The following is a 25,964-nucleotide window of genomic DNA, read 5'->3' on the forward strand; positions in this document are numbered from 1 at the left end:
TTTTGAAAATTGTAACATTTTGCTAGTTGGAGAAGGGAATCCTGATGATCACGCCATGTTGAAAGCGACTGTATCGTATGATTGCGATCCAGTAACTTTTAGTTATGATCAGGAGCTCTTTGTTAAGAACTCAGGTAACGCCATTAGAACATTTCAAAAAGGAGGTCAGTTACTAAATAGTGAGCTACGCCGCAGGACGAGCTATCTATCTAATCAGTCTTTGTCTGACTTCTGTATTCCTAGTGCTTTCCTGAGTTTCCTGTCTGTACAGGCAGTAGTGGATCCCCACGTGCGGAAAACTCACAAGTTACATAAACACTCTTTAATGCTCAAATTATAAATCGTAAAAAGGAATTGAGGTCCCAGATTTCGATCCTAAGGAGAGGGGGTTTGTGTGAGAAGGCATATAGGGAGGGGTGGGTTAAACTGAAAAATAACTACAGGAACTGGATTTGTGCCCATCATCATCTGATATTACAGCAAGATGCTGAGAGAATGTTATATGTCCTGTCTCTTAAGAATTCCCGAAATTTCTGGTCTTTAATCAATATGAATGAGGCTACTCAACAGCAGAAACAAGATTCTATTATTCAAGAGGGGGTGTGGATTGAACATTTTTCGAAGGTGTATGGTTCTGATGCCTCATTATGCTCGGTTGCTGACGTAATCCAAAATTGGGTGCTTGAGATTAACGCTCTAGATATAGAACTATTAATTAGAAAATCCTCAGCGTCCAGAGCTTCTGGACCAAATGGCTTAAGTAATTCGATCTTTAAATCGGATCCAGAAACATGGGCGAAGGTCCTTAAAGCCCTTTTTGATAATATTATCGCTGGGAGGAGTATCCCTGATTCATGGAGACTTTCAATAGTCATTCCGATCTATAAGAAGGGAGATAGGCTATTGGCCTCTAATTATCACCCTATCTCTCTCCTAGACGCCGATAGTAAAAAATTTTCGGGTATCGTTCTAGGGGAGCTGGAACTCTGGGCAAAAATGAAGGGTATTATTCCGAAGCAGCAATCCGGATTTAGAAAGGGTCTGTCGACGTCATTGAATGGGTTAGTCTTGAGCTGCCTAGCTGCGAAATCCTTCACCAAGGGAGGCTCTCCTCTCTTTGGAGCCTGGATTGACCTATCACAGGCCTTTGATATGGTTGATAGAAATCTATTATGGGGTAAATTAGTGGCCTGGGATATACCACCGGGCTTACTCTCTATCCTGATAGAGTTGCATTCTAACAATTACATGCGGGTTAGACTGGGTAGGTCAGGTTTTCTTTCTGATCAAATCAGGATAACGAGAGGGGTTCGCCAAAGTTGTTTATTGGCTCCCTTGCTTTTCATCCTTTTTATGGCAGACTTAGGTGATTGGCTACAGAACATTGGGTTGATATCTCCATCCATCGGTAATGCCAAAATCAATTGGCTAGGCTATGCCGATGATATAGTAGTGTTGGACTACTCACAAGTGGGGCTGCAGCGCCTGCTAAGTGCTTTAGAATCCTATGCCAGGATTAATAAATTAAGAATAAATCCCTCAAAATCTAAGATTCTTGTTTTCAGGAGGCCCAACAAAATAGTGAGGAATTTGAGTTGCAAGTTAGACCACTCCCAGGTAGAGGTTGTCTCTGAATTGACCTATTTGGGAGCGGAATTAAGATCATTCCCCTCTAGGCTTAATTTGATGGCCTCTATGGATTTAAAATTAATCAAGTTGGGAGCCCAGATGAGAAAAATCCATTCTAAGTTCGTCAGATTTACCATTATTCCCCTCATAAGATTTTATATCGGGAAGGTAGTTCCCATTGTTTTATATGGTATGGACTACAATTCTCTAGCTTTTGACATAGACTGGGATGTTATCGAATCGAAGATTTGGAAACGTACTTTGGGACTCCCCGATTGTGTTCCGATCGTCTCCTTACGTTATGAGTTGGGTCTGTCTTCACTCAGATCATGGCTAACCTGGAAATGGCTTACCCTTTATAGGTCAATTCTTGATCCCCCTAAGAATTCACTTTTTGAAGATTCTGATGTAGAGCGGGTACATGGCAATAATGTTTTTCTGTGTAGGTTAGAATCAACTTGCTTGGAATTATTGTCCTGTTGTGGTTCTGATGCTGAGTCCCTCTTACAGAACCCTCTAAGAGTGAAGAAAAAATTGAAATTGGCTGATTGGATCCATACGATTGAGGTGATGCGGGGAACTAAAAGATCAGCTTCCCTCACACTCTTAGATAAGCGCTTATCATTTCTTCCGGCTTATCTCAAGAAGTCCCCTAGCTTTTTGTTTAGATCTGCTTTTTTGAGATTTCGTTTAAACATTCTCCCAACACTGGAACTACTTGCAATAAGGGATAAAAAAGGGGATACTGATCCAATTTGCGATAGATGTGTAACTATGGAAGTTCAGACCACTAAACATTTATTTTCTAAGTGCCCGGGGACTTGGAGTGACAGGGCCAGCTCTTTCGGCAGATTTGTCCATAACGAGTCTCATTTAAATTCTGATGATTTCTGGGCGAGGCTAACATCGGGCAACGAGATGGCTCTATCGATTGAAGTGGGCAGAGTTTTAAAGAAATGGAAGCTAGTAATAATTTGATTTCCTTTTTTTTTTTTTAGTTTGCTAGACTGTTTTGTCATTTTGTTTCTCTTTTTTCCTTGATTTATTTTATCATTGTTTTATTATGAAATATGTGTTCCTATAAACTGTAAAGGTTTTGTTTTTAGTGTATATGTAATATTTTGTTTGTGAAATGTGTTAAAAGTCAAATTTGTGGCTAATGCACTTTAAATAATAATAATAATAAAATAATAATATAATAATAATAACAAAGCGAGCGCTCTACTCGCTGTGCCACTTGACCGGCCATATTTGTAGTATATGGTACTAAGTTTACCTCCAAGTACAAGTCATACATTTAGCTTTAAGAATGGGAATGGTCCTTCTTAGGGCTCTTCAATGTTTTATATATAAATACTGTCCTAATGTATCCAACTAAAGTACTTATTTGAAGTAACCCTATAACAAGCATATATGTCTTAGTATATGTTTGTAGTGTTCTCTTTTGTGTAATCTGTTGGGACTAACTGTACCTATCCACAAGCTTTCTCTCCTCCCTTGAGTGAAGCCAATTTCTCTGCCATTGCTACCTATTGCGAATGTAGTCTAACATTTGGTTAGAAGCCTGTCTTGCCCTTAGGAGAGGTGCTATCACACCCATCACCTGAGAACTGGAGAGTCCTTAACACAGACACGTTGTTGCCTCTAAAAAGTGCACACCTTCATGAATTAAGGATGCCCTCTTTCATGCAGCAGACGCTTGTGTGGCATTCACCTGACTTTACATTGTGAGAGTAGCAGGACTGACCAGATCAAAGACGTTTGTACTACCAGATTTACGTTTCTGAATCACATTCCTCCAAGAAAGCCGGGTTATGTCTACTTGTGAGCACACTATGCACTTGCAAGTGGGCCAAAACATGTGTGCATTGGCTCCATTTATGGTTGGTAGACAGCCTTTCTCAAATGTATATTGGGAGATTCTTAGATAAACAGCCATGGTCAATCCTAATGCCTGTAGGTATCATCTATGAAGATCATTCTTCTGGAAGCTGCTTTGGAACACCATGCCAAATCTAATTAAGTGTCCTAATATTTATAACACAACTATTCTTAGCAATGAAATAACTTTTCTCTCCAGCAACAGGATTGCCATTTCATGATCTTGAGGAGGCTGGAGATTTGAGGAGTTATCAATCCACTGAAGGAACCGTCACTGATCTCAACTCAGGTAAACTAAAAACATTCCACTATTGCCCAGTGAGGTGTGATTTAGATGTGGTGTTCCCCTTTTGGGCAAGTCTCAAAATGGAATTGCATATAGTCTTACCCTTCTGTTATGATACAGCATGCTGAAAAACTATGGAATAGAAAGCTGCCTAGAAGAATTAGAATTGGTCATAATACTTCCGACTCTTTGCCATTCTTGTTGCTTCTATATTTAGTTCAGTTCTGTAATTCACTGTTGAAGAACACAACCATCAACTGCTATGCCCAACTAGTAAGTGCCATTTGAAGTGTCTTGGATATGTTTTATATTATCCTTTTGCTTATATGTTGGGAGTAGTAACCCATGGGTAACCATTGGGTTACCCATGGACTGCCATCATATCCTTGTTGAGGGATTTAGAGTTCAGCTCTTCACACATGTTATCCTATGTTATGTTATGTTAGTGGGATGTATCCGTGTATGGTCTCTCCAGGAGCTCATAATTATTGAGGTGCCACATCATTTTTTCTTTCCGAGCACTAAGCCAAATATGTACATGTGGGTTTACAAGGAGAATAAGTGATGGCTTAAAAAGATGGAGCTGCCTTAGTCGAAGTGCATGGGAGCACTTTAAAGGCAGTCCCACCCATTAAAATAGCAATGGGCTGCACCTACCATGCCCTCCCTTCCACTCCCAAGTAATGCCCACCTACAGATTCTTTGTTTTCTTTGTTTTTTCATTTTCTTTGTTGTATCTGGTCTTAAAAACAACTTTACAAAAGCAAAAAGAGTTGATCAAGAACAAAGACATCATAAAAAAGGAATAAGAACAACAAAAGCACAATTTCAATACATCAGTTCATCAAATTCATGGTTTAATAAAACTGGCTACCGCTAGGCCTTCTGATACAGAGTTTCTTTCTACACTTATTTAATGCTTCACATTCTAATAGTAAATGTCTCGAAGTTTCCATAGGACCCTTATTACAGAACCTACAATAAGTCTCATATTGGATAATAATATGTCTCCTAAATAAAATCACTTTTGTTAAAAGCAAATTCCAACATAGTCTTAGTAGGCTCATTCTGTAGTAATGATTTGGAAATTGAGATTAAAAAAACAATGGCATTCCACGCCTTTTATGTTCATATGCCAACTCACTCAAGGAGAGATAAGAATCGAATAAATCAGTGGTGCTCAACCAATCTTGATCATAGAGATTTTCCTGACTCTCTCTGGATTGGCTAACAAAGTGTCCCTATCCATTGACAAATACGTTAAACTACAGGAACACCTCACTCCCAGAAGTGGGAGAAAGTCACTGTTATACCACTGATCCTCATTGAATTGCAGTTGTGCACCCAAGTCCTCATATAAGGAGTTCTGCATTGGGGCAATCTATTTCGAGAATAGTGAGAGGAGCCACCATTCCACACATGCCACCAATGAAATGCTAGCCAATTTTCGAACGTGATCGCTGCCAATGATACAACATTTGGAACTTTCAATATTTAACGCGATAATTTAGCCTCAATATTATCCGATACCTTAAAAATAGACTTGCCAATCAATTCCAAGCATATATTTGGGGACTATCTTGCCCTCAAAAAAATGTAACACCGGTCTGTTTGAAAAACGACTGTATTTCTTATCGACTTTTAGAGTTGGTTAATTAGCAACTTCCCTTTATTTAATAGAGTCTCTTTAATGTTTTTCAGCCCTGACTGGGCACTTATCTGAAAACCCAAGTCAATCAGGTAGTCAATCGTTCCTATCAGCTTATTTTCCAACAATCAGACTTTAGATTTTTACTTTTTTTCCCCCGTGAAATTGCTAAGGATTAATTACAGGTCCATTATCTTAAGCAAATTGGGAACATTTTGACAGCAGGCATTGAAGGCAGACGCGGGACTAGTTAAATAAAAGAAAATTGTCAGCGTAAGCCAACCATTCCACTCTCATTGACCCAATCTTAGGTGCAATCAAACCCTCCTACGGCCAAATACTTCATTGCCTCGTAAACATATAGGTTGTAGAGGCAGGGCGCCAGAGTGATTCGCTCTGATAGGATGCCTTCCTTGTTCAACCTGACACAAATACCAAACTCCTGGTAAAGACCCATCAAAAGTTTCAGCAGCCGAGGGGCGTGGCTTGATGGCCACGTAGAGGGACGTGCTCTGGAGGAGCTCACCTGATCCGACATCGATCCGTGAGAAAAACGCATGCTTTTAGGGAAATAAAGCTTGCTGGCAACACACCTGCAGATGCATGAATGGATGGTGTCTGCACCAAGCGCAAAACAGGAACGAAACGCAGTGGGACGAGGAAGCTACGACAATTGAAATACTAGCAGGTAACCCGAGACCTGGAGGCCAGAAAGATGGCCGACGCAGAACAAAGGGCCATAAAGTAGCCGCGAGGTCGCCGTCGCCACACCAGCTGGTGAAGCTGAGACTGCAGCCGCGGCGACGGTGGATCCCTGGAGCAACCTGGCCGGTCTGCGACCCTAGGCACCCAGCTGGAGGGGGCCTGGGAGAAGTTTCGCAGCCGCGAGAGAAGTGAAGGCGGGGGGAGACGAGCCCGCCCGGACATCGGACCTCTGAGGATGCCCGGCCCGTGAGCTGGATTTGGGTCCCGACTGGAGCAGAACGGAGGGACGCGCACGGAAGCCCGGGACATCCAGGACACAGGGTGAGAGACCATACCTGCATCGCTCACTCCACTGTGGGGTGCCGAGGCAGTGTGCCCCCGCCACGGCGATCATTGCGGAGGGGCAGCGGGTGCAGCAAACCCCGGGCCAACCGGCCGTATCCCGGGCCACATAGCGGAGAGCAGGCAGGAGATGGGCTGGAGGACGGGGGCCGAACTCTGACGATCGTGAGGGAGCCCACGGGTGTGGAACCTGGTGAACGCCTGAGCGGATTGGGCTGTGACCTTGGATCGGGGCGTGAAAGCCCCCGGTACGGGGCGCTCCCTGCAAGGCCTGAACGGGGGGTCCCGGGAAGGAGGCGCTCCCGGAGGCACCGCCACAACTAAAGCTAAGATGGCGGGACAGTGGGCGCAGCGCGCCTGGAACTTTTTGGTGGATTTCGGGCAGGTTGGTGGCCGACGGAAACCCCTAATTGCCGGTAACTGAGGCCGGCACCAGGTGGGGGATCCATGAGTGCGGGCCCCAGGGGACAACTGGGCAGGCTGGGCCGAGACCCAGGTGCTGAGAAAGGAGGCTGGAACCGGAGTAATCCCTGGACACTCCGGGACCCAACAGCAACCAGAAAGACCCCCCGTTCCCTTGCCGGGGGCACTAGACTGATTGCCTGGTCCCGAAACCTAAAGAGGGGACATAATCAGGGCGAGAAAACTGGAAGCCCAAACCCAGATCGGAGAGGAGATGCACCGGAGTAGGGACACTTGATAGGCACCAAGGCCCACACCGATTCCACACGCACCCAATTCAAACGGTGCATTTGTACGGGGGAGGACACAGCCCACTCTGAGTGCGAGCGGAGTAACAAGCGCACGTCTGGATCGCTGGACTTGTGACCACGAGGTCATTGGGGTGGTGAGAGGCACGAAAGGCTTCCGCCCCGTTGACACAGTAAGATGTCCTCCAAAGCGGCCAGACCCAGGATCAAGCAGCCCACGATGGAGGCCTATGCCAAGTCGCCCCCCAGGAGCGGAAGGGGGCAAAAGTAAGGCGACGCCCGCGGCGGCGGCAGAAACACCAGGCGCCGTGCATGCAAAGGAGCTACATGCCCTAGTGCAACGTGTGGGAAATCTGGAAGATAGAGCTGAGCAAGCAGAGGGGCGGGCTAGGCGCAATAACATCCGTATAGTGGGTCTACCGGAAGGAATTGAAGGGCCAAACCCCACAGAATACGTGGAAACCTTGCTTTTGCAGGAGATAACGGGAGGGGTGTTGACCCAGGGGTTCGCGGTGGAGAGGGCGCATAGGGCCCTGACAAGGAGACCAGCCCCAGGAGCCCCCCCGCGACCGATGATTGCAAAGATCCTGAATTACCGGGATCGGGAGAAGATCCTTGAATTTTTTCGCAAGGGAGGAACGATTGAGAGAGGATCAGCAAGGATCACGGTGTACCCAGACTATACTCTGCTTGTACAGCGCAGTAGGATGAACTTTGGGTTGGTGAAAAGAAGACTGAAAGAAGCTGGCCATCGTTACATGTTGCTCTATCCGGCCAAGTTGAAAGTGTTCTATCAGAGCAGATCCCTTTTCTTTGAGACGCCGTCCGAAGCGATGGATTGGCTGGACATGCAGGGCCGACCTCAGGAATCGGATGCCCAGACGGAAGCCACGGAAGCTAATTAGCATGCTGTTGCGGCACCCGGGGTGACATAGCTAAGACATTGGGACTTGAATATAGAGTTGTATAATGCTCCTGGGAAGTGAGTAATGGTGTCAGCCGGCTGGACCTGTTAGATGCACTTCCCCTGAAATAAATACTTGGGAGCTCCTGGGAGACACCCCCTGATCCCAATAGCTGTATATTTAGTTAGGTCACTGTTAGATCGGTGACGCCCCGCGGGGTCCTAGTCCTCGTATACGAGTCAAGACCAGACGCGGGTGGGCCTGAGATCCAGGGATGGAACTGGGCATTTGTTGGGGAAGGGTAGGGTGGGAGAGGGGTTGGGTTGTGTGCTGTGGTGTGAAGTTGAGAAACAGGGAGGGGGAGCATTGTTGGGAAAGGGAAAGGAGAGATCCGGTGAGAGGATCGTTAAAGGGAGCATTAAGGGGAGGGTGGGGTTGGGAACAGACCGAATAGATGGCATCGGGTAATCTCCGTATAGTGACCTGGTATGTACGGGGCCTCAATAGCTATCTGAAACGGAATAAAGTAATGCTGTATTTAAAAAGGATGCGTGTTGACATAGCCCTGCTACAGGAGACTCATCTCACCAGGGAGAAGTTGGAGGTGGTCAAGAAGAAATGGAGGGGTAATGTGGTGGGTGCTACGTACTCAGCGTACGCTAGAGGGGTTATCACCTGGGTGGCGCTGCATGTGCCGTTTCAGGTGCTTAGCTCAACGGTAGACCCGGAAGGCAGAATGGTGACGGTAACAGGGCTCCTGGAAAACAGGGAAGTGAACATCTTAAATCTGTACGCCCCCAACCACGATACTGCAGCTTATTTTAGGTCGCTTTATGGTAAACTTGGCCCCCTGGCTGGGGGGGCGATGGTGTGGGGTGGGGACTTCAATTGCACCCTGAATCCCAGAATGGACAGGTCCGTTGATAGGACCGGGAAAATGTCACCGGCAGCCAAACCGCTTGGTACATTGTTGAGAGACCTTGGCCTGGAAGATGTGTGGAGACGACTCCACCCCACGGATAAGCAGTACTCGCACTACGCAGCGCCACATGACTTGTACACAAGGCTAGATTATGTGTTTGTGGCAGCTGAGATAGCTGGAGAAATGGTGGGAGCGGAATACAAAGCCCGGGTACTATCTGACCATTCGCCTCTGGTGGTGGAATGGCGACACCAATCCCCAGGCCTCGGATCCCAACATGGAGAATTAGGACAGAGGCACTGCAGGATGCGGGGTTCCGGGAGGATTTGAGGGATGCCATTGAGGAATACTTTGAGATAAACACGGGCAGCGTGCGCTCTGTGGGGACGCTGTGGGAGGCCTTTAAGGTGGTGGTGCGAGGAGTAGCCATTTCCAAATCTAAAGGGCTCCAAGGGGTATCGAAAGGGAACTTCAGGACACTGAAAGGGAGCTGGAGAGCCTCGCACGACGCGAGGACGCCGCCCATGATGATAGAGCAAAAGTAAGAGACCTTCAGTTAGCCTGTAGCACACTCTGGGATCGACTGTGTAGATTAAACTACAAGAAATATACTGAGCGGTTACACGCTGGGGGCGACAAGCCAGGCAGATTGCTAGCCGGGCTGTACAAGAGTGAGACCCCTCGGTCAGTGATCAATGAGATTAGCGGTGAGGGAGGTCGCATCTGCAATACCCAGGAAGGGGTGAACGAGGAGTTCCTCAAGTTTTACAAACACTTGTATGAGGACACCGGGGAGGATATGTGCCAAGATATACTGAACACACTAGAAGATATTGAGCTACCCACCCTGGATGACCTAGAACGTGAGGAGTTAGACGCCCCTGTCACCTCGGACGAGCTGGAGGTGGTGATCCGGAACCTCCCCACGTGTAAAGCGCCTGGGTCGGATGGACTGCCCAGTGAGTTTTACAAGACATATAAGCAGGAGCTGCTTCAGCCACTGCTTGCCATGTTTAATGAGGCCTATGAGCAGGGAGAACTTCCATTGTCCCTTCGCGAGACCGTGATTATCCCACTACTGAAACCAGGTAAACCTGCCACGGAGTGCGGGTCCTATAGACCTTGGTCCATGCTCAACCAGGACAGCAAAACACTCACGGCAGTGCTGGCTAATAGGTTGAAGAAGGTGATCGGTAAGCTGATACACCCAGATCAGACGGGCTATGTCCCAGGTAGAAACATTACTGATAATCATAGGAGGCTGCACCACATTATTGACCAAACTGAGGAAGACACGGGCGAGCTGGCTATCGTGTCGCTAGACGCTGTCAAAGCCTTTGATTCGGTGCGATGGCTTTGGCTTAAAGCGGCCCTAAGGGGATACGGTATGGGACCTGGGTATATCAGGTGGGTCCAGTTGTTGTATAGCACCCCGATGGCGAGAGTCAAAACAGGAGCCATAGTCTCAGATGTCTGGCAACTCAGCAGGGGGACCAGGCAGGGATCCCCCTGGTCACCCATGTTATACATACTTGCACTAGAGCCGTTGGCGATATGCCTGCGGCAACAGTACGGGGAGGTGGGTATTAGCACAGTAAGCGGTAGACACCTGATATCACTGTATGCAGATGATATGCTCCTTTATTTGCGTTATCCGGAGGAGAACTTGCAGTATGTACTGGAGGTGTTGGACTGCTACGCCACTCTCTCAGGCATATCAGTGAACCCTAGAAAGTCTAGTCTGTTCCCCCTGGGCAGATATAAGAATGTCCCGTAGGAAAGGCTGCCTATCCTGCCAATACCATGGCAGACCGAGACATTTAGGTATTTGGGAGTAAGTATCTACCACAAGATTGAGGCGGAGCACAAACATAATACAGAGAGAGCCGTAGAAGGGGTCAGGAACAGCATGGTATTTTGGTCTAGATTGCCCCTGTCCATGATGGGGAGGGCGGCTTTGCTTAAAATGGTGGTCCTACCCAGACTCTTGCATTTCTTTGTGAATGTCCCGTTTTTGATTCCCAGAAGCCTATTTGTGCGACTCCACAGTATGTGCAGGGGCTTTGTGTGGGGTAACTCCAGAAACAGGGTGGCTTTGTGGAAACTTCAGAACCTGTGCGATAAGGGGGGCATAGGCTTGCCAAACTTTGAACTTTATTATCTGGCGGGGCAGCTGCTGTATGTGGCCAGGTGGCTGTCAGATGAAGATTCGGCGGAATCTAGGCTGTTGCGGGAAGACTCGGCCCCATACTTTCTGAGGGAAGTGGTGTGGTTACAAAAGGATAAACTGATGGGAAGGGGGCGGCTATTGAGGCTGGGATGGGAGGTCTGGCACAGAACATGGAAAATGATGGGTGAGTCGGAGCCACTCTCCCAGCAGGCCCCAGTGGTGGCGTTGTGTGGTGACGACTCTCAATTATTTGAGTCAGTCCGTAGATATTGGGAATCAGTGGGCCTGGCCACCCTTGGGGACCTATGGCAAGGAGGGGAGGCATTGGACTTCCAGAGGCTGCAAGACGAGACAGGGGTGCACAGAGGCCAATACATAACCTACGCTAGGCTTGTGAAACGGGTTAGAGAGAGATGGCCTGAGACGGCATTGGCAGATGACCCTGATGCCTCCCTGGAAACCATGTATGATGTTTCAGAGGGCGGGCACGAAATATCGAGGATATACAAGCTCCTGAGAGCAAAGGCTGGGAAGGAGTTGCTCCAATTGAGACAGGATTGGGAGGAGGAGGTGGGTGGACCCATGACGGACGGGCATTGGGAGAGAGTCCAGAGGTATCATAAAAAGGTGTCCCGAAACGCGAGACTCCAACAACTCCAGCTGTATGTTACTCACAGGGCTTATCTGACTCCCCAGAAGATTGCAAGGTTTGGAGGCTCGGTTACGCAGAAATGCCCCAGGTGTGGGGAGGTGGAAGCGGGGCTAATACACATGTTTTGGGCCTGCCCGGAAGTGTGCAGATTTTGGGAGGAGGTTAAAATTAAACTGGCTGGTGGGGGAGTGGTGTTGGACGTAGGATCAGCTTGGTCATGTATGCTTGGGATCTTTCCCAGACCCCGGGACTTAAGGCACACAAGCAAGATGAAGGATTTGGCTTATGTTCTGGCCAAGCGCAGGATTGCTATGAGCTGGAAGGCGGCCCACAGGCCCAGGGTGGAGCTATGGTGGGCGGACCTCTTGAAGTGGGCGGAGGGGGAATCCGTAGTATGGTTTGAAGCGGTCACTAGAGGGGGTGAGGAGGAAATAGGGCCCCTGCTGGCATGGCGGCAACTGGTGGCCTCTATGGCCAATCCACTCCAGGGTCATAATGAATCTGAGGACTCGTACGATGAGCACATAAGCACTGCGCCACCCGATGGTGCTCCAGCAGACGACGCAGAGGAGCCGGCTCTAGTTTGAAGCGGGGAGTGGTGAGTTGGGGAAGTATGTTATGTAATATGATGGTTCAATGATGCTTTTACATGCGGAAACAGTTGTATTGCGCAGTGTTTTGTTTGGTTTTAAAAAAAATAAAATTAAAAAATGTTTAAAAAAAAAAGTGTAAAGGTCGGAAATAGGCCTTTTGGACACATGAAGGTTGACTATTGTTTTGATGGATGTTCTGATAGTTTCCTTAGTTTTGTTTGAAGTAGGGAAACCCCTCTTAGATTTGGGGAAAGGTGGGATTTTGATTTCTGTGTTTAATAAAAAGGCTATCAGCCATTAAAATGCCAAAAAAAAAAAAAAGTTTCAGCAGCCTGCCTGGCAACCCCAATTTTCTAATTTACACCAAAGTCTATTCCTTGATCAACGCCATTCAAAAATCGATTGAAGCCAGATATGTACACCCATTTGAATCTCCCCAAGCCGAGTACTGCAATGCCCTTACCACTAAACCATTCATGTTCGTAGAGTGTACCTTATGAAAACGTGTCTGGAAATGGCTTAGTCTCAGAGTCGACCTAGCCCCCCCTTCAAGATGGCCCAGTAATACAGAAGCAAACATTTTACAATCTGCCTCTATTAGAGAGATGGATCGATAGTTTTTTGGGTCTGAACTGGATCCTTTCTTAAAAATAGGCATAATATTAGCAGTACTCCATGAGGCAGGATATAGCTGTGAGTCAAAGATGCTCCCAAATAACAACAATAGGACCTTAGACCAGTTAACTGAGTCCGATTTCAATGTATTATTTGTAAGCTCATTGGGGCCTAGAGCTGTATCTTTTTTACTGTTTTTTTAATCAAAATCCCAATATCTACATACTTTAATTCAGGTATCCAAGGAGAGGAAAGAATATCATTTCCGACGGCCGGATCATAATCCATTACTATACGATATCTTGTAAATCAGCTGCACACAAACTATTTCACAATTAACTGAGTCTGGGAAATAACAGGTGTGTGTTTGACTCCTGGTTTTTGGCCTTCTTTTGAACCTGTTTACATAGACATTTTCATGGCTTGTATTTCCTAATTTCTCTTGCTGTGAAGGTAGGGGAATGGGAAAAACAAACCCTGGCGAGGGGATAGGGCACCTGGAGGAAAGCAGTGTGGTGCAGTTCAAAGACTGAAGAAATGGCCATGAGTAAGTCAAGAGACATCTAGCACTGTGATGTGCAGTATGACCTGAATCTGAATATTAGCACTTGACCATACCTTTTAAAGTATAGTTGTTTGAAATCTTTGTATTATGGATTGCCTTCTCCGACCGTGTGGAAGTCCTGGCTTTTTATATATTTTTGCAGAAGGGCAGAGGTTATGGCATTATCTATATGATTGGGGGTTGCGTACTGTAAATGGTTGATTCTGTGCAGACATCCTAGGCAGGCTAACTTTTTCATCCGTGCTGGGAAGTTCCACTCTCGATTATTTCTGTGTTCCAGTCAAATTCTGGGGCAAACTGGTGGGGTTTAAAGTATAAAATTATATCTGCAGTGACTTCTTCCCTATCAGGCTTGATATTCGATTGGCACCCTGGGATGTTCCCCTTGGCCGAGCCTAGCTCTCGGAAGTGTCTTTGAATGCTCCCCGACGAAGACTCAGCTGCAACCATGATAGGAAGGAGGATCTATTGATAAAGGCAATTCAATCCAGCCCACAAAACCTGGAGAATTTTCAGTCGGGTTCTAGGGATCATACCCTCATCTCGAGAGAGTTTGTGTCATTGTTGTGCAAACTGTCCTTTGTATTCTCCCGCGCTGCAGGTAAAGGGATGAAATCAGTGAAGGTTGGTTGGTTTGATTCCCATTTTACCAGAGCCAAGTCCCATTTGCTATGTCTGTTATATGGATGGCTTGGACTTAGTGGTAAATGTAGAAAAGTTGGCGGTGATGGCCTGTTGTAAGGGGAGGCACTTGGTTAAATTCACGGCTATGTATTGTAAAAGTGCTGTGATCCCCATAGTTGATAACTTTGATTATCTGGGGGTCAGGTTCTCTTCTAACTTTGGCCCCACTCCTCACGTGACCAAACAGGCTGTCTGATTTAAGCAGGCAATGGGAGGGGTCATCAGGTCTATGGCTATGTTCAGAGTTAGACTGATTGATTTGCTGCTTAAATTGTACAATTGTTAAGCGGCCTTGGTTGCTAGATTTAAGATGGAGTTACCCCTATTCAAACAGTGGAGAACCACTTCTTTAAGAGAATTCTGGGCTTTCCGTCATCAGCTCCGAATTTTGGAGTACATATGGTATTGGGTTTCAGGCTAATTGGTGATGTGGTTTCTCTGAAGCCTCTTTTCCAATGGCTCAGGCTATGAGGTAATTAGAGAGCAATCCTTACACATGAGTTGATTAATTTTATGATTGTTAAAGATCCTTGTGGTAAGGTCCCATGGCTGCGACACATTAAGAAACAAATGATGGCACTGAACATCACACACTTTTTTCCACCTCCAAATGTGCTTTCTTGTGAAGTAAAATTGTAGGCCAGCCGTTTTCATGAGCATGTTGGGGCTAACACAGAAACTATAGAGATGTTGAAATCCAAGAACAGAGGGCTAATGACCATCATGTCCCCAGGCATACAGAAGTATTTTTTGTGTGGGAATTCCCAGTGGACCGTGTCCTCATAACTAGGGCACTGTTTGACTGTCTTCTGCTACGGGCAGAGGTGGGAGCCTGGTCTGGGGAGGGTGCTAATCAATCTTGCCCTTTGTGTGCCGCTCCATATAAGGACCTTTCCCATTTGATATTTTTTGGCTTTGTGCAATATCGGCCTGCCTTAATTTTTTACTGTGGGCTGAATCACGCCGGGTGAACTAGTCTGGTCTCTTCTAACATCTGAAATCAGCACTTTACATAGGAAAGCATCTACTCAGGAGTATGATCTGACATGAGGACTTGTATTTTTGTTAAATTCTGTGAGATGGTAATCTGTATGGTTTTTAGGGATTTCATTTTTGTGATTGTACTGATTTGTATTTTATATTCTGTATTGGTTTTAATGGAATGTGTTGCACATTTCTAAAATAAACATGAATGTTGATGATGATATTAAAATAAAATGATGGAGATAATTATGTTTATTCTGAAACTGGAGTCTGAGAATCAGACCCCCTAACACCTTTCATGAATGGTCCATGCCAAAAGCATAATGCATCCATGAACCTTTGCTGCACCAGTCTCCTGACATCTGCAGCCCCTACTCTCCATTTCCACAGGGCAGATTCAAAGGTCACGTGTGCATCCCTAATCATTTCTGTGATTCAAAGTCATTGCAGCCAGAGGTAAGATTTTAATTTCTGCACATCTGATCTAAAATGTAAGAATTGTTGCCTTAACAGTCTGATGTCAGGGTAATCTCTAAGAATAAGCCATGCCTGGTTATGATATGGTGACCGATAATGGCACACAATTATTAAATCCACAACAATTGTAATCATGCAAGTGTCAACCTTTTGGGCCCAGATCAGTGATGGTAAGGCGATGTATATTCTTGGCTATGCTGGCAGGCTGCACTGCTTCCAGTGAGATCATTGCCTGGATGCTGTTTTCCTTTTATTCCCCAGGAGGAAGAGTAACACGTCCCTTCAGGTGCTCTCACCAGGAGATCACCTGTGAACCCTGCTTCACATGGATACTTCCATAACAAAGGCAAGCCTCACATCTGGGTGCTGCACTACAGTAGGATTTTGAAGACAGCAGGCATGGTAAAGGGGCAGGGTTAGCTAGAGAAGGAAAGGTGCTCCACCAATGTGCTTTTATTTTGGAGCTCTTCCCCTTTCTTACGCCTCCATATTCTGCAGGACAAGACACTCTGGATATGATGTAATGATGCATGGGTCACTTGTTACAGCAACAGGGATTAACTCCTTATAGCAGTGATAATCCACTCAATCATGGAGGTGGCGGTGTGCCAAACTTGCATCACTTGCAACTCCCACCTTCTGCATTACCTCTGTTGGTGTTATTGTTAAAGTTCCATCACAAGAGAAGAGTCCAGGGCTTTAATTAACAGCAACATATAAACTCCCCAACAAATACGAATGGCTAGATGTGTTAATTGGATGGGAAAAACTAACAAAAGCATTGACGGCGACTCCATAGTGGTCACGTTCCCTAACTCCATGATTGCTGATTACCAGCAAGTTTTGTTGAAAAATTGTGCATTGTACCTTTACCTAATGGAATGAAAATGTAGCTCTTCATACGAATTCCAGCCCCAGCTGTGTCACAAATATCCCTCAAAGGAACTTTCGATAAGTAAGGCTGGCATCAGGGGGTTTACATCACGCTTTACCAGCATCCAGAAACAGCCCTCAGCTGATGCAACTCAGCCCTGTGCATCACTTTTACAACTCTGTCTATACTGCCCAGAAATGGTTTTGAGTGTTTGGCAGATATTGAAAATATTTATCTATCTGTCTGTTGTGGTTTTTATATTGCGCAATATCGCCCATAGGCCCTAGAGCGCTCACATGAATGCCTATCTCTAAGTTTACCAAATGGCTGCCGGTCTCATACCCCATCCACGTATATTCCTCCAGCTATGCTCAAGGGAAACATTTAGACTGTTATTACACCACAGGGTTTGACTAGAAATGCCACCCTCGATATACCCATTCTCACAGTAACCTCTTGGAATGTGGCAGGAGTTAAAGCGAATTTAAAAAAAAAAAAGACATCTTGGAGTTCTTGGAACAAGCAGATATAACTATGCTTCAAGAAACATGGTCACAAGATATACTCATTGATAGTGTTTATGCTTTTCATACGCCAGCACAAACAAATGCACAACAGCGACTTTTTTGGTGGAATGGCCATTCTGGTGAAAATAAACCTTGTTAGCCAATTGTTACCTGTTGATTCATCTATGACGTCTATGCAAATAGTTAGGGTACAATTGTGTAATGTGGAAGATGCATTACTAGGTAAATTATTACAGAAGCCCTCATCATTCTCATTATAAAGAAGGCTGTTTATCTGAATGTATTGCCCTCATAGATGATGTGACAAAGAGTTTGGCTAACCAAGATGTGATCCTAATGCTGGGAGGGGATTTTAATTTTAAAATGGGGAATGGTCCTCCTTGCAATATTTATGGCGGGATGGAAGATAATGTGTCAGGGATTTTAATGGCAATTATGTCGGATTCTTGAACTTGCATGAGTGGGCTACGGCTTATGACTAGTCTGTACGAATGGGGTTTGAGAGCAGTGAACAGCCTTTTTCCAAATGATAGGCCAGGTAAGCCTGCCCTTATGCCGATTATTTCTACTTCCCAACAAATAACTGGAAATTAATCTGAATAATGCACTGCATCTGACAATGATTCATCTGGCCAACTCCAGACAAAGGGTGAAATGGCAAATGGTTGATCAGGAGAATATATTAGAAGGAATAATTACTTCAAACCATCATATTATTGTCTTACAGAAGGAAGTTAACGAGGCAGGAGGAGGAGGAAGACTGGTGACTTGGACAAGGATTGAGGACTAGAAATTAGGACTGAGGAGAAGATATGAGATCTGAGGAGAAGTAATTATGTCTAATGCTAGGGCTGCTGACTGGGAATGATGACTGAGAACTGGAAATGATGACTCGAGACTAGCAATGGCGACTGGGTACTAAAAATGACTAATGGACATTGGATATGGCGACTGGGAACTGTGACTGGGGACTGGCAATGGGAACTGGCAATAGCGACTGAGGACTGTGAATGGCGACCGAGTACTTGGATTGGTGACTGAGGACTGGGAAAGGTGACTGGGAAGTAGGTGTTGAACTAGGATTGATGACCAAAGACTAGGAATGATGACAGAGAACCAGGACCTCCAACTGAGGACTAGGAATGATGATTGGGGAGTAGGTCTGTTGACTGGTGATATAGGATTAAGACTGATGTCTGATGACTGGACGAGTGACGACTAGAAATGATGAGTAAAGAGCAGGACTGGTGACAGGTCTAGGGATTGAGAAGTAGGACCAGGATTGATGATTTAGGCCTGGGACTAATGGCTAGGATATAGGACTGGTGACTGGGAATGTCTGTAATATAAATGTGTTTGTAGTAACCATTGTTTTTGCAGAAACACGTGAGTACCATACCATGTCTGTAAACAGTACTGTCTCCCCCTTCCTCACTCCCAAGGCTCCCACTGAAACTCTTGTCTCACTTAAGCAAACCTTTAACTGTGACAGCATCCTTACTTCTGCCATATTAACTAAAATCACAGAACCTGCCCTCAATGCTCTCATCTAAATAGTTAACGCCTCATTCATGTGAGGGCAACTTCCCAAGTTGTCCTAAAAGTAGAACTCATCAGCTCTTTAACAAAACAACCATGTACCAAGAGAACCTTCCCAACTACTTACCAATCACCAGCCTCCCTTTTATCAGTAAAATAATTCAGAAGGCATTAGCCAATGAACTCCATGAGCATATTAGACGCCAAGGCCTGACCCAGGGTTACTGATCTGGTTTTCATCACAAATACAGCACAGAAACAGCTACTATTCCAGGTCAATGATGGTGCTAAGGGCACCCACTGCTCTCTGCCAGGCCACCTTTGGCAAAGAATGGGCTTCTCAGGCAAGGTTCTCAATTGGTCCTCCTCTTATCTATGAGACAGAGACCAAAGTGTCCAGATAGATACCTTCTGATCTGACTGCCACCCGGTTTACTTTGAAGTTCCACAGGGTTCAACACTTTTCCCAGTAATTTTCATCCTGTGCATGGAAACTCTAGGTTCACATCTGTTGAATCCAAAAATCTCTCTATACCAATAGGTGGGCAATACTCTGCTATACCTCAGAGTGAACTGACCCCACAACATCAAAACATCTCTGAAAAGACTTGCACCCTTCCAGAGTCGATGAAAGAAGCATACCTAAAGCTCAACCCAACCAAAACTGAATGTGTGCCCCCTGTCACCCATCCAAACAGGAAATCAGCCATGGCATGAACTTGGATGGGTTCACTCCACAAATCCTCCCCATCACCAAATACCTTGGGTTCATTGTAGACAGTAATATTTCCTTACAGCAGCATATTAACAAATGGGCTGAATCCACTTGCTATCAGTGCACACTTCTCCTCAAGAATAAGCCCTTCTTCCTACCACATGACTTCCAGAATGTGGTACAAGCTTTCTTGATTGTATGCATTGATGGGGTAAACACCCACCTCACTGGGCTCTCTGATGTACTCCTGGCTCCTCTCATGCCTTATAACAGGCTCCAAGAATTTTAACCACATAACCCACATTATTCTTATATTATTAGGGTATTTATTAAGCATGGAAAGAGTGTGGGCAATCATTTTATACAATACTTCAAATAAATATGTATGTATATTATGTGTAGTATATTTTGTTCTGTATTTGTGTGTCTGTGTATGGAGTAAGGCCTAACAGTCATCCCATGAAACCAGACCACTCTGCTACACTACCTTTGTGTGATGTGTGGACATGCTTAGTGGGCACCCTATTATTGCACTACTGGCTTGGTCTTCTGCATCAGAGGGCTTCTGAAACTCTTCCCTAATGCTAGGTTGTTGTTGTTTCAGTCACATTGTCAGGGGCTTGCGGGCAGAAATGTGCCCCCAAAGCTGAGTGGAGAGTAGTGTACAAGAGACAAGAGTATAAGGAGTCCTTCAGGCAAGGAAGGATAGGGATTGACGTTGTTGGTCCCCTTGATCCTCCGTCATCCTCAGGTAGCAGGTTTATCTTGGCAGTAGTGGATCATGCCACCAGATATCCTGAAGCCATCCTACTAAGAACAGTACCTGCCAAGTCAGTTGCTATGGCATTTTCTACCAGGGTTGGCTTACCTAAAGATGTTGTGTCTGAAAGAGGCAGAAACATCATGTCCAAGTACATGCAGGCCATGTGGAAGGAATGTAAAGTGTTGTATAAGTGTTTATCAGCTTATCATCCACAGACAAATGGCCTAGTTGAGAGATTCAATAGAACTCTCAAAAGCATGATTGGAGCTCTTGAGAAGCCAGAGATGAGAAAATGGTATCTCCTGATGCCAAGCTTGCTTTTCACCTACAGAGAGGTATCTCAAGAAGGGGTTGACTTCAGCCCCTTTGAACTCCTATTTGGTCGCCCTGTCAGGGGACCCCTTGCTATAGTCAAGGAAGTATGGAGTTGGCTACTCCTCCTGTCACTACCACTGTAGTGTACTATGAGCTTGGTTTGAGAAATAGGATAGTCTTACTGATTGCTCAGGCCAATGACAAGCTGAAGGCTGGTTAAGCTTTGGTCAAACACTGGTTCATTTTACTCCAGGCCAAGAAATTCTAATAATTAACCCTTTAAGACCGAGAGCCTTGCAGGACAAATGGTCACATCCTTACAAAGTAGCAGAGAAACCTGGTGAGGTAAAATATTTAGTGGATCTTGGGATACCTGGTTAGGCCTCTAAAGTGTTTCATGTAAATAGGCTGAAGGCCTTCATCCCTAGGTTTGAAATGGCTGCTCTGCTCCTGGCTTCAGACAGAAAAGAAGAGGAAACGGAACCTCTCCCTGACCTGTTCCAGGACAGTCCTTCAGATGGTTCCATTGAGGGTGTCAAACTGTGTTAGGCGGAAACCTGTGCAGTTCCCTTAGGGACCACTGCAAAAGATTTCGGACTACAGGTGGTTAGCAGTAAACCCAATTGGTAGCAGTCTGTACCACCCAGATTTACCTGGTAGCTGTGGCTGAGCAGTCAGACTTCTCTCAAGATGAGTTAGGCAGTATGCAGAGTATACACAATAGGTACAGAGACACAGTAGCACAAGCAAACACTGACCAGAGCTTTGGTGTAAAAGTATATAATTATTTATTTAAAGACACACTTGTAAATTACATTAGCACACAAAGAGGTAAGTAAATTCAACATACAGTCACTATTACTAGATGCACATCCCTTATTCCTTATTAGACAAGTCTTAGTTAATACCACTTATGTCCAGACAGAGGTGAGCGCTTAACTAAAGATGGCACTCCAATAAGTTAAGAAAAAGGGAGGGAAAAGGCAGAAATTAGGAAAAGCACACAACACAATACTTTAGAAGCACCCAGCAAGGCAGGAAAGTGAAGTCTACTTGTGAAAAAGTTCAGATGCCAGGCTCCCTCTTAGAGAGAACAGAGCACCAATGCGCCCAAAATCACACAGTTTAAAAGTCTTGAAAAGTCTTGCAGGGAGTTCAGAAAAGAATTTGAGTTAGTTCAGAAAAGTTCAGTTAGCCAGCCTAGGACCAACCCAAGTGGTAAGTGGAGGCTTTAAGAGTCACCCCACACAGACCGTTGCGAGGGAGGCCAGGCGGACACAGTACCTTCAAAGTGGAGAGGATCCTCCAGCGGGGGCAGTTGTTCCTGGCAGCAGGTGCAAGTCACAGCGTCGTCCAGAGAAAGAGATGGTCTCGACGTGGAGGAAAGCTGGAGGTCGTTGTACTGCCAGGGAAGAAACCAGCCGCGGAGTTCTCTGGTTAAAAGGTATGACCCTTTTATTTGCGGTAGTGGAAAAACCGTGATATCCCGGTGGCCGGGGTGCTTGACACAGGCAAGGCGGCCACGAGATGATCCGGGAAGGCCAACAGACGGGCAAACTGGTTATCCCCACCAGTCAAAGGAAGAAGACTCTCCGGTCTGGAGATCTCCTCTGTCGTTGGGAAAAGTGGTGAGACGGTTCAGCAGGGCTCCACCAGTGGTGTCGTTGTTGTAGGTTGGCTCAGCTTCTACCTCTTTGGATTCTTTAGGTCCTGTGGCGACTTCTGAAGTTCCAGTCCCCAAAGCCCTGCTTTTATGCAGAAAACCCCCATTCATTCAGCCTAGCTGTCAATCAAACATGCTAAGTGGTGAGCCGGGCGGCTCACCACTTGGGCCAATCACACAAGAGTGCGACTTGAGTTGCCAAGGCAACTCAGTCCAGGGTGCCTAAACCCCCTCCCACACCCCCTGTGGTACCCAGACAGATGGCACCACTTTTGGAGGCTTCTGCAGAGAAGCCCGCCAAAAAGTGGAACAAAGGGCCCGACTTGGGTTTGAGTCACAGAAGCGAACACAAACGCCATTTTGGAACCGAGTTTCGGCAAAAAATACCAACCGGTGATTTTATATTAATTTAATAAACCGGCGGTATGTTCGAGGCTATATTAAAAAGTGGTAGCCTCGAACAATGGGAAAATCCCATAGGAAAATGTTTGCGGTCGAATATAAAAAGTAGTATCCACTGCCACCAGCCAAAACTCGATCAGGGGGGACGGAGACGTGCCCCCTCGAACAACAGACCCCGGGGCAATCGAATTGCCCCAACCAGTACGTCCACAATATGATGGTTTGTACTGGTTTCTGTTCATAATTTGGGACTAGTAAAGCCAATGGTGACTTTACATGCCCTGGGAGACAGTAGTCAGTCCCAGGGTATGGAGTCCATGTTTGGGGGTCACTATGACACCCCTCGGTTACTGCATTGAGGGAGCTGTGTAACCCACATATCAAAAACACATGAAGCCCTATGGGGTAAAGGACCCCATAGCCCATAAAACACATACAAAGTCAAAGGAATACCTCAAATCATGTCTAAGAGTGGGAGTAAAAGAGTCTCACTCTTAGCAGGAGAGAAAAAAATAAACCCCAAAAATCCAACAAAGCTGCTGGGGGACTCACTAGGTTTGGGAAATTAGCCTTAACAGAGAATTCTCCCTAACACTCCCCCCCCCCAGACTAAGGGACAGGAGGATTGAATCCACTCCTGGATGAATCTCATATCTCTAGTCGATGACATACATCCTAGAGAGACCATCAGCATTTTGGTGGTGACATCCTGACCTGTGCTCAATGGTGAAATCAAACCCTTGCAGGCAGATTAACAATCTCAATAGTTTTGGATTGTCCCCTTTCTTTTGCATTAACCATCTGAAGGGTCGGTGGTCAGTATGAATGACAAAAGTAGAACCATACAAGTATGGCCTAAACTTCTTCAGTGCCCACACAATAGCAAAACATTCTCTTTCTATTGTTGCCCACCTTGTCTCAGGATCCTTCAGCTTTCTGCTGATGAAGCAAATGGGGTGCTCCCTACCTTTCTCATCCAGTTGGCTAAGGACTGCACCTATACCTACATTAGAAGCATCTGTCTGCACAATGAAAGTTTGGTGGTAGTCAGGAGCTCTCAATACTGGTGCTTGGCAAAGAGCTTTCTTCAGGTTTTCAAAGGCCTGATTGCATTCCTCATTCCATTTGACCTTCTTAGGGAACTTTGGAGAGAAGATTACATTCAGTGGAGAAGCTATGGTCCCATAGTTCTTTATGAAATTCCTGTAATATCCAGTGAGGCCTAGGAAGGCTCTCACCTGGGTTTGAGTAGTAGGTGTTGTCCAATTTTGCACAGCTTTAATCTTACTGAGCAAAGGACTTATTTTTCCACCTCCTACCTCATGCCCAAGGTAGACTACCTTACTCTGTCCAATCTGGCATTTACTTGCCTTTATGGTCTGATTGGCCTGTCCAAGAGCCTGCAAAACATGTCAAGTGGTTCACATGTTCTTCCCAGGTTTGGCTGAATACTGCAATGTCATCCAAGTATGCCATGCAGAAGTCCTCCATCCCATTCAGAACTTTGTTCACCATCCTTTGGAATGTAGCAGGTGCATTTTTCAGTCCAAAAGGCATAAACTTAAATTGGTATAGGCCAACTGGGGTAGAAAATGCAGTTTTCCCCTTGGCAAGGTCTGTCAGGGCTATTTGCCAATAGCCTGACGTAAGGTCAAATGTGCTGAGGAACTTGGCTGAGCCAAGTCTATCCACCAACTCATCGGTCCTTGGCAAAGGGTGGGCATCAGTCTTAGTGACTGCATTAAGAGCTCTATAGTCCACACAGAATCTCAACTCCTTGGAGCCTGCCTTTGTTACTAACACAACTGGGCTAGACAATGGACTAGTAGAGGGCTCTATTACCCCGAGATCAAGCATCTTCTTGACCTCCCCCTTGATGTGGGTCCTTACATTTTCTGACATTCTATATCCTCTGCTTTTGACTGGCAGACAGTCACCAGTGAGTATATCATGCTGTCCCCAAGGGGTCAAGCCTGGTGAACGTGAGAATAGGGAGGCAAACTGATTTAACATAGCTTTGCACTCCTCTTGTTTTTTTTTTTTAACAGTTTTTATTGCATGTTCAACAAACAAAACAATACAAACCAAACACACAGTGCAAATGTCATTAATATAATTTCCCATTTTCATTGCACAATTTTAGTCACTGTTCCCCTTATCCCACCCTCCTTTACGAGCCTAATTGTACCATTCACTCCATATTTGCACCGTGTGGTGGAGTCTCATTTCCAGTGGATTCTGTCAGATCTTGTAACGTTCCGAACAGTTCCGCTATCAACAATTTCCATGCCATCAGGGTTCCCACCTCTTCCTCTCCCCCTATGTTGATTGCATCCTGCCATACCGTGGTCTCCGCTTCCGCCCACTTTTGCAACTCCTTCCACCATATCTCTACCCGTGGCCTATGACAAGCCTTCCATCCCATGGCAATCCTTCTCTTTGCCAGCACATATGCTAAATCCTTCAGTTTATTGACATGTCTAAGTTTCTGCGGTCTGGGGAACCCCCCCAGCAAGCAGGCCCAGGCTGCGTCTATGACAATATTGACCCCCTTATCCGCTAGTTTCCTCACTATGTCCCTCCAGAAGCGCTCAATTACCGGGCAGGTCCAGAACAGATGCACCATATCAGCCTGTTCTTTGTCGCATTTAGGACATGTCTGTCTCCCGGCCCCTACAAACCTCGATATCTTCAGGGATGTCATGTATGCCCTGTGCGTAATATATAGTTGTATCTGTTTTAATCTAGCGTTTCTTGACACCTTTTTATGATAACCCAGGGCATGCTCTCACATCCCGTCCTCCATCGGGGCTCCTACTTCCGCTTCCCAGTCTAGCCTCAGTTGCATTAGTGCCTTTCCAACCTTGGACATCATCATCTCATACAATCTGGAGATCTCATGCCCACCCTCCGCTATGTCGTATATCATATCTATAGTAACTTCTGGTTCTTCTACCAGTGCTGTTTCAGGCCAAGTTTCCTTAAACGTCTGTACCATTCTATGATAAGTAATGTATTGGCCCACTTGTAACCCCATCTCCCCCACTAGTTCTTCAAAATGTATGATGATTCCCTCCCTCCAGATATCTCCCATCGTTACCAACCCCACCAGTTCCCAGTGGTTCCTGATCGTCATCCGCAGCTGAACATCTCCCCCGGCTAGCGCAACCAACGGTATCTGCGGGGAGCATGGGACTGGGTTTCCCATCATCTGGCACGCTCGGCGCCACATTCTCCACCCAAGCATCATCATTTTAGGGCGCGTTTTCAATTCTGTCTTGGGCAGCCAAATCACCTCCTTTAAGTAAAATGGGGAACAATCTGCCCCAAACAGCCTGGATTCGGGGGTAACTTCATCTGAGAGCCATTTGCCGACATACTGCAGTTGGCTTGCCACG

The 25,964-nt window shown here is 45.9% G+C and overlaps 1 protein-coding gene across 4 annotated transcripts in view; it reads left to right on the forward strand.

Moving 5' to 3' along the window:
- The window catches only part of LOC138583273 (zinc finger protein 398-like), a 584,509-nt gene that overhangs the window by 271,345 nt on the left and 287,200 nt on the right, over window positions 1–25,964 (forward strand). For all 4 annotated transcript variants that reach the window (XM_069655367.1, XM_069655368.1, XM_069655369.1 and 1 more), the window contains one exon: window positions 3,710–3,799. In XM_069655367.1, coding sequence (XP_069511468.1) covers window positions 3,710–3,799 — 90 coding nt within the window. The remainder of the gene's footprint in view (window positions 1–3,709; window positions 3,800–25,964) is intronic.

This window comes from Ambystoma mexicanum, chromosome 3q (assembly GCF_040938575.1).
Source record: "Ambystoma mexicanum isolate Mex_15411 chromosome 3q, UKY_AmexF1_1, whole genome shotgun sequence".
Classification (NCBI taxonomy): domain Eukaryota; kingdom Metazoa; phylum Chordata; class Amphibia; order Caudata; family Ambystomatidae; genus Ambystoma; species Ambystoma mexicanum.